This window comes from Garra rufa, chromosome 4 (genome assembly GCF_049309525.1).
Source record: "Garra rufa chromosome 4, GarRuf1.0, whole genome shotgun sequence".
Taxonomy (NCBI): Eukaryota; Metazoa; Chordata; class Actinopteri; order Cypriniformes; family Cyprinidae; genus Garra; species Garra rufa.
The window spans coordinates 35,314,346-35,323,917 of record NC_133364.1 but is presented as its reverse complement, the minus strand read 5'-3'; the positions used below and the strand labels follow the sequence as shown (position 1 = coordinate 35,323,917).

Here is a 9,572-nt window from a genome sequence, read left to right as displayed (position 1 = left end):
AGGCCTACTATGATTAAAAATCTATATTTGTTGCTTTACAGTAACAATAATCTAAATTGACAGACAGTAAGATTGCTATTATGAATTTAAAGGTTACAGTAAGTTAAAGATACCTGAAGCAGCTGCATTTTGCTGTTTAAATGCTGGTTTAATAGAAATAATTTTAATGCGCATGCAAACTCAATCTTGATGGTAATAAAAAACATTCCCAGGAAATAAATACCTTACAAATGTGTACTTTAAATACAATATAACTTGCTTAGGATAAAAGCATCTGAAAAATGCATGAATGTAAATGCAATGTAAAACAAAATATGTTTTAGGTTACCTTATTCTGCATGTCTGTAAAATGGACAGCTGGCTGTATGATGATTCTGCATCTGATGGTCAGCATCCAGTTTGTGCTTAGAGAAATCTCCTGTAACAGACAGTGTCACAACACCCTTTTAGTGTTACTATAGTTTATGATCAGAAAAGACAACTACTGTACAGTAATAAAATTTACATTTTTAATAAAATAAGCATTTATCATATTTATTAGCAAAACTTGCTATATTAATATATTGCTTGCTCGTTACTCTCTTTAAAAAGTTAACCTGTTCTGCAAGTCAGTGGAGAACAGCAGCCTGTGGCTAATTTGGCTAATTTAGTAACGTTAACATTAACTTAGTTAAATTGATGAAAGGGGAAGCTCACCTGTTGTTTGCACCGCGACGACGGCAATCACCAGAAAAGACTCTAATACACCTCTGATGCAGACGACATGACCACGAGACCACAAACTTGAAAATAAAACACAAAAGATGCAGTTAACCGCGGTGTTCAGTTTTACCTCAGTGTTTCATGTTAGCGCGCTGTTTATGTCACGTCTGTCACTGAAGGGACCGTCTATAAAGTTACATACGACATTCATACACACATTTCTTACTTAAACATCATTTGAAGAGAATTACCTTGCTAGCTATAAAGAGGCAGCGTTTAAAAGATATTATGCTGCTCTGTGACTAACGTTAAGTTTGTCAACTTCGGCTTACTGACATTATTAGCTTACCAGTTCATGTTATCGTCGATACTATGGCAGTCATTCACAGAAGAAGATCCAAAATACACCTCCGCGCTCCGACGTTACAGACGACATCCAGACCAGAAACTTGAAAATAACAAACAAAAGAAGGGCTTGAAAATACAGTTTAAAATCTCCACAGAAACAGTGGTGTTGCTTAACGCACTTTACCTCAGTATTTCACCTCAGTTTGCTGTTAAGCTTGAGTAAGGGCTCGTCAGACGAACTAACTTGCATTAAAGGGCAGCCGAATATACAAACGTGTTTCTCAGTTTAAATAAAGTTTATTTCGACTAATATAGGTCACCTTAATTTACTCACCAGTCCATGTTTTCACCGTTATGGCGGCGCCCCGGCCGTCAGTCAGAAAAAAAAGGCTACCGACATGAAAAACACGATGAATATTGTTAGTTTGCTGTTAACAAGTGAAAACAAATTAAAATTGTTCAGTTTTTCATAAAACAGAAATAATATACTAACCTTTTTGTCGAGTTATTGATGCAACATTTCTCTTTTGTCCTTTTTACCGCCACTTCCTCTCAACAGGAGAAAAAAAAAACTCCCTTGCCATTGGTCAGTTTTTCGCGGGCAAGTTCACTACTGTAAACGGATTTACAGTAGTGGAGAATTACAGTAGTGATCATATATTTTCCCATAATCCTTTGCAGTTTACAGTAAAATACTGTATATACATTTTACAGTATCTTACTGTAGATATTACAGTAAAATACTGTTCAAATTACAAAAATCGGTTACAGTGTAGTTATTCTTTATGAATTGGTCACAGTTCACAAGTAGTTCTCAATGACAATTTTTCTTTAGTAATTATCAAATACCTAATAAGGGACTACCTTTGTCCAAAATTATCACTTACCTACTGCTTAGTTAATCTTGCTTTTCTATTAGTTAATAGTATTAAATTAAGTGTTAATGTAGAACTACCTATTACTTCCTGCATAGTTACTTGTTAACAACGGCCCATTATTCTAAAGTGTTACCCATGTTTTATACCAAAATGAGTCTATAAACATTTGAAATCTAAGTTTATCTGTATTTTTCTACCTCAGCAATGGACCAAACTCTCTTTTTCATTCTTCTTCTCATCGGTGAGTGTGTTTGTGGTTTTATTTATGGTTTCTAGTTTCTAGGTTTGATCCTGTTATGAAAATCATTAAAGCAAAGCCTCTCTTTCACAGCTCTGTGCTCCGTATCTGAATGTGTTCAGCGTCAGTATCACTTTATAAATGAGAGGAAGACCTGGACTGAAGCTCAGAGATACTGCAGAGAGAAATACTCAGATCTGGCCACCATTGACAACATGAACGAGCTGAACAAGAGTGTGAATGATAGAAGTGTTCGGTTTGTCTGGATTGGGCTGCAGAAGATGGGTCGTTATAAATGGCAGTGGTCTTCAGGTGAACCTGCGCTCTATCTGAACTGGGCTACTGGACAACCAGAAGTCGGAGAAGATTGTGGTGTGATGTTAAATGGACAATGGCATGATTATCCATGTACTGATAACAAACACTTCATCTGCAACAACAGTGAGTTCAATCATAGATGCACCATATACTAAATTTTAATGGAATACTAAACAGTATAAATATTTAATTTGATTGTGAATATTTGTTTTGAGACATTGTGAATATTCAATATATCACCAGCTGTAGAAGCTGCTCATGTCACGGTCTGGCTCCGCAGAACACTAGAAAAAGACCCAAATGCAGAATGAGCGGAAATTGAACATTTATTGAGTGAACGGGAGTGCAAACAGGGAGGTGATGATCGTGGAAGTTCTTGACTGTGAGGCAGGACAGATGACAGGGGAGACAGGAGACAGCAGAGATGGACCCAGGCAAGGCAGGGCAGCAGGGTCAGGGAGATGGAGCATTAACGATAGGGCCTGGTCCAGAGCTACAACCACCAGTCCAGTAAGCCAGGTCCAGAGAGCAGCCGCCAGGGGGGACAGACAAGACACTGAACAGGACAAACACAAAGATACAGAACAAGACAACAAGAACACACAGGGAAAAAAAAATAAACTAGACTGGAAAAAGTAAAAAAACTAAAAAACAAAGTACTAAACTAAAAGCTAGAATAAGCTAGAACAAAATAAAGGCGGTCACAAGACAGGGTCAAAAAAATAACAAACAAAAGAAAAATCCAAAATGCTACAAAAGAACTAAATGAGAAACTAGACTGACAAGGAGTAAAGAGATGATACTATTAATACAACTAGGTGAAGACTTATAAAGATGCTAGAACACGGAAAGCAAACGCAACGAACCAGCAGTGAGAACAGAGAAGACAGCACAATATAAAGGAACAGGACACATGAGGATCAGGTGCAGACAATCAAGACTAATGAGGACCAGACAAGAAAAACAGGTGAAGATACTCAGGTAATGAGGGCTAAACAAGGGGGCGTGGTGACAGAAAACGAGGAGGCAGGACAAGGGGAGCACATGGCCAACATAAACAAAGACACAGCCATGTGCTCAGGCACAAGACAAACATAGAGACATTAAACAATGACAACACAGACAGGGCTGTCAGGGCAGAACCCTGACAGCTCAAGTCTATGGATGATGTGTTTCTGATGTTTCCACTGTTGCTCCTGTTCACATCCAAACCATAAAGCAGCGTAAGAATAATGAACAAACTGATTCATGAATCTTTTTCTCATTTGTTTTTCTTAAAGCGAACACAGGACTCGTCTTTGTCAATCAGATGATGAATTGGAGAGATGCTCAGAGTTACTGCAGACAGAATCACATTGATCTGGTCAGTGTGAGAAACCAGAATGAGAATCAACAGGTTCAGCAGTTCATTAGTGATATAGGGTTATCTGGATCTGGTGTCTGGATCGGTCTGTTCAGAGACTCATGGCAGTGGTCAGATCAGAGTGACTCCTCATTCAGATACTGGAAATCTCTTCAACCTGATAATTATGGATATGGTGAAAACTGCACAAGTGCTGAACTGAATGCTCAAGGACAATGGCATGACTACTCTTGCAATGACCAGTTTCCTTTTGTGTGTCATGAAGGTGAGTAGATCCTCACAAAACACACAAAATCCATCATCACCTCCAGATCTCTTAAAGTTGACGCTACATGTCTGACACGACAAATTCCTCCACAGTGTTTGTTCTGCATGTTGTTGTTGATCAGTCTCTCTCTAGTTTCTGCTTGTGGTTTGTTTTGTGTCCAGATAAACTGATTGTGGTCAAAGAGAATCTGACGTGGTCTGAAGCTCTGAGATACTGCAGACAGAATCATGTGGATCTGGTGTCGGTTCATTCAGAAGAGATTCAGCGGCGTGTGATGAACGTGGTTAAACGGGCGTCTACTGCGGCGGTGTGGTTGGGTTTACACAACTACTGCATCATGAACATGTGGCTCTGGGTGAGTGGAGAGATAGTGTGCTATCACAACTGGGCTCCAGGGAACGGAAACAAACCAGAAAACTGCAAACTCGAGAACAGAAAAGGAGCAGTTCAGTCTGGAGGAGATCAGCGCTGGATCAGCCTTCCTGAATCTCACAAACTCAACTTCATCTGCAGCAGATATTAAGAGTGAGGAACACGCTCATGTGTTTACTTACATTAATGGTTTTCACAGGCTACTTCTATTTTTCTGATTTACTTTAATGTATGACTTGTTCTTTAGTAAGTTCTGGGTAAATCTGTTTATTGGGTTTTAACCGTGGTGTTTTAAAAGTAAGTTTTATCGCTGTGATATGAAATATGCACCTTTTAAGAAACTCTTTGTAAATCTGGTGTGGTTATGACTCTGTGTTTGAAAGATATGATTAGTGAAAAACATACAAACACATGATAACAGAACATCAGCTCAAATAAACTCATCTACAGCGAGTATTTTCTTATATACAGGCATGTGAATATTGCAATATATACTTATTTAAATGACTGCATTTTCCCAAAGGGAAGCACTGCCACACATAGAGTGTAGATCTGTTGGAAACACTCATATATATTGTTACATATAAGTTAATACATTAAGGAAATATCTATAACATGTAACAGGGATCCCATTTTAAAATATCGGTAACACTTTCTATGAAGCCCGTATTTATAATACATTATAAGGGTATTTCTAAGGCATTATAATGAATGCATAATGCATTATAAAAAAACGTATAATATGTTATACCATCTCATGAATAATCGTAACAACAATTATAATACATTATAATACTTGAGTATTTGAGGTTATAACTTTTAAGATTATGATTATTAATAACACTCAATGGACACCATATTAAATCTACTTAATTTATAATGGACTATATCATGTTACATTTATTTTTTACATTATATTACATTTTATTTTGATGGTCCACTTATTCTATTTACTATAAGCTTAAACTTTCCAACTACATTTCACTCTTTAGAGTATTAGTAGACTTAGGTTAAGGTTAGGCTAGGTAGAAGGTTCATGTACTTGCAAAGTTACATATAATATAATATAATAGTTTATCTTTTGGGGAAACATCTAAATTTAGTGTTAGCATATATTTTGCATACTACTAATGATAATTACTGCTAGCTGACATGGAGTTGCAGAGTTACTTATCAAAAGCTGTCTAAAGGGTATCATCAAAATAATCAAACTGATAAAACAAATGTGTCATTACACATTCATCTGATCTGATGCCTGATCTTAGGGGTTCTATGGGAAATATTATTATAATTACTTATAAGTGGTCTTTGTATGCTTTAAGTAAAGTGACATGAGTAAAATGGCAAGATATGAGACTTATAATGCGTTATAACTATGAGGAGGTAATCATACTCTTAAAAGCTATAACCACAAATAAGTAAAAATTATAATACATTAAAACTGTTTTTATGAATACTCATGAGATGATATAACATATTATAAGGTTTTTTATAATGCATTATGCATTCATTATAATGCCTTAAGAATACCCTTATAATGTATTATAAATACGGGCTTCATAGAAAGTGTTACCAAAATATCTCTAGAGTCGCTGCTCTCACTCTCAAGTAAACAAAAAGGTACCCACCTCCATACCATGATCCAGTTCAACAATGGTCAGGAAGACAGACATTTAACAGATTTGAGGATAGTTCACTTAGTTTAATGAAGGATCTAGATATTCTTAGATGATAACTATGTCTGTTTTGCTTCAAAAGAGCAAACATACATTTGTGTTGCGTTTTGCTTAATTTCTTTTATTCTTCATTTATAATAATTTATCATTTAATCATTTTATTATTCCATTTAATCACATAATCATTTTAACCATTTATGTACTCATTTCATTGACTGGTGTATAGATTAGTAATTTGTATTACTGTTTTCTATTGTTTTATGAGTGAATGTTAATGGAAATTGAAGGTTTATGGGATGATGTTGTGAATCAGAATAGCTGCACAGTCCTTAATTTACTTTGCAGGCAGAAAAGAAAAAGATCGGTTCTCACACATCAGCTTTATTCATTGTAGCAACAAAACGACAAGACGGTAAGAAAAACTGTATCTCCCCTGCTTCTTGCCCGCACCACCTAAATCTTGCATAACAAGTACATAACAGTTAAAGAAACAGAACAGAAAAATATACTGGAAGTTATTACATAAAATCAACACCCAGAAACAGTTATAATACAAATTATTGACATCAAATTGGCTCATACATACCAGCCCCTAATTGTCTTTGTGTTCAACAAACAATTACCAACTTATACCAAAGAGCCAAACAAATCTCTTAAAGATAACACGCAGCCTTGATGAATCTCACAACAACAAAACATTTAAGGTGATGTTGACCTGCAATAAACTTAAAATGGATCCTTCAATTGGTATTTTGTGCAAGAGACTATAAGTCTGCCTCCAAATGCAGACAAAGTTTAGTAACAGGCTGTAAAAGAGTGTTCATGTTGGTTTTCACTTGGGCTTGCTGCACAAGACCCTTGTTGTCTATGAATGTTTCTAGCACACGTCCCATTACCCAACAGTTTCGTGGAGCGGAATCATCAGCAACCAATACAATGTCCCCAGATTTTTCATTAGGCTTTGCAATTTTTGTCTTTCTTGTACATCCGTAGAAGAATCAACTAAAATAATTTCCAAGAGTACTCCAAATCTTTCTGGCGCCTCCATTAAGTGTGAACTTTCGAGTCTGATTGACACAGAGATTAATGAAATGAGACAAAAGTGTCATTAATTTCAACAGGATCTGTCATGATTTCCCCTTTTATCATTCCTAATTTAATTAATGGATTTTTCTGATATTCATTTCTTAAGCTGCCAGGCTTATAACTTGGTGGGCTTTTCACCCTGATCATAGTAAGTTTGCTTTAAACTTAATGTGGAAAGTTCCTTATACTCCACTTTTAGGGCTAGAACAGGAGTGTCCTTTCTCTCTCATCTACTGAAGATCTAGACAGACTGGAACAAAGATGAGGATTCATTCACTGTAACTGTCAAACCTACAGCTACCAAAGAAAGGGAAACATAAATATGTGTGTCTAAAAAAAAGTGTCAGAAAGATAACAGCATCATAGTTTTATTTTAACTAATAGAATGGTAAATTACTGCCCCAACATCGTGCACATGCTGGACTGGTTGGAAGATGAAGATCGCTTCATCCTCGTGCTTGAGTATTAGCGGCCCTCCGAAGACATGTTTAGTATCGCATCGGATAAAATTCAGTCAATAATCAAGAAAAGTGCTATGGTACATAGTAAAATAGGATTCTGGGGGTAATGTGCTTTATAAAACCTGCTTTTGCAAAAGAAAAACACAAGGACACTTTTAGGGGTCAAAAGAGGGGGAAAAGGGGGCAACATGACTCCCTTCCGTTATAATTCAATAACTTCTAGTTAGAAACTATTATATGAAAAATTATTTTTTTCTGGTATATTCTGAGACCTAGTGGAATCAAACAAAACAAGTTGCAAAAAGCTGGGACGCACAGAACCTGAAGATTTTATTGTAATATTTGAAACCTATATAATATTATAGCTTTCACTGTTATGCTGATGACACTTAGCTCTATTTTTCGCGGCCAGGCAAAACATACAAATTTGGAGAAAAAAAAAAAAAAAAAAAAAAAAAAGGATGACAAGTAATTTCTTACTGCTAAATTCAGAAAAAAACTATTGGACCTAAAACCTTGATATGTAACAACCTAAAACACTAGTACTTGATGGCTGCTCTGCCCATTTTTCACCATCAGTTAGGAACCTAGGTGTGCTATTTGATAGCAATCTTTTCCTTCGAAAGCCACATTTCTAGCATTGGAAAAAACGTCTCTAGGTTACGTATGTAACCCTAGTTCCCTGAGAAGGGAACGAGACACCGCGTCCCCTAGGGGGTCGCTATTGGGGAACGCTGCAGCGTGACTCGTGTCTGAAGAATGCATAGAAAAACTCCATGAAATGGCCGGCGACAGCGTATGACGTCACTGCGGCGCGCACGTCGCTGCTGGTACGTCACTACCGGGCGACACAGTATAAAGAGTCGCCGAAGTAAACATACAGCCGCTTCACTGTCTGAAGCTTCTCGTCCGAAGCATGGGAAGAAGCCTAGGGGACGCGGTGTCTCGTTCCCTTCTCAGGGAACTAGGGTTACATACGTAACCTAGAGACGTTCCCTTCCGAGGGAACTCTCACCGCGTCCCCTAGGGGTCGCTATTGGGGAACGGTATACCAACGTCTCCATGCTGAGGGGAGTGCATAGTAGCGAGCACTAAGTGTAAATTCTGTGAAGAATTATCCCTATAGGACGAGGTGACAGCTGTCAGAACGTAACCTCCCCGGCCAAAGCCTGAACTGTTACTCACTTACCTGAATGGGTCAAAGGACCCAGAGCACAGCTCAGGTTGGAATCGGAGATTCCTTCGGAGGAACGGCTAAGTTAATACTTAGACTTAACTAGAACAGGAACTGCCAGTGCTACTGAGTCTAGTTCCCTCGGTGAACTGACTCAGAAATATCGACTAAAAGGCCTGTCCCAAGACAGAGACCGTTCTAGCAGGGGTTATCCTCAGATAACGCACCCTGGATAACAGATGGTCAGGAGATATCTGAGGTGATATTGAGTGAAGTTGGGCCCAGGGAGACCGGGGTTTTAAACCAACTCAAAAAATGGGAACGAGTACCGCGTAACCCATACCGTATAGGATTTTAGAAAGAACCCAAAAACTTGGTGGGAACTTACCACTTATGTGGATTTTAGGAAGTGCACAAAGATCCCGTGCGCACTTACCACTATTGTGGACTTCAGAAAGTGCCCAGGGTTTAGCGTGGGACACTTATTGTCACGTTACTGCCAAGGAGGTCTGGGTCCAGATGCAGGTAAGTATTTTATTAACAGAAAATAAACAAAACAAAAGGCCAACACGGCACAAACGTAACAAACTGAAACACTAAATAAACTAAACAGGGAACATGATCTTGAGCCAGGAATTCAGGAACGCAGAGTGAACAGACAAAACAGGAGACATAAGACAATGCAGAC

General features: G+C 37.8%; 1 protein-coding gene across 1 annotated transcript; it reads left to right on the top strand.

Annotated features, from left to right (window-relative positions):
- Positions 1 to 2,132: 2,132 nt before the first annotated feature.
- On the top strand, positions 2,133 to 4,638 carry LOC141333958 (C-type mannose receptor 2-like). The gene is made up of 4 exons (XM_073839111.1): positions 2,133 to 2,169; positions 2,260 to 2,607; positions 3,765 to 4,112; positions 4,277 to 4,638. The coding sequence occupies exons 1-4, from the start codon at positions 2,133 to 2,135 to the stop codon at positions 4,636 to 4,638; spliced, it is 1,095 nt and encodes a 364-aa protein (XP_073695212.1).
- Positions 4,639 to 9,572: the final 4,934 nt, after the last annotated feature.

What these genes read in the sequence shown, in the direction of transcription:
- LOC141333958 (XM_073839111.1), top strand. Translation starts at nt 2,133, where the DNA reads ATGGACCAAACTCTCTTTTTCATTCTTCTTCTCATCG. An exon ending in TTTCATTCTTCTTCTCATCG is followed by an intron (nt 2,170 to 2,259) that starts GTGAGTGTGTTT and finishes TCTCTTTCACAG; the next exon opens with CTCTGTGCTCCGTATCTGAA. An exon ending in ACACTTCATCTGCAACAACA is followed by an intron (nt 2,608 to 3,764) that starts GTGAGTTCAATC and finishes TTTTTCTTAAAG; the next exon opens with CGAACACAGGACTCGTCTTT.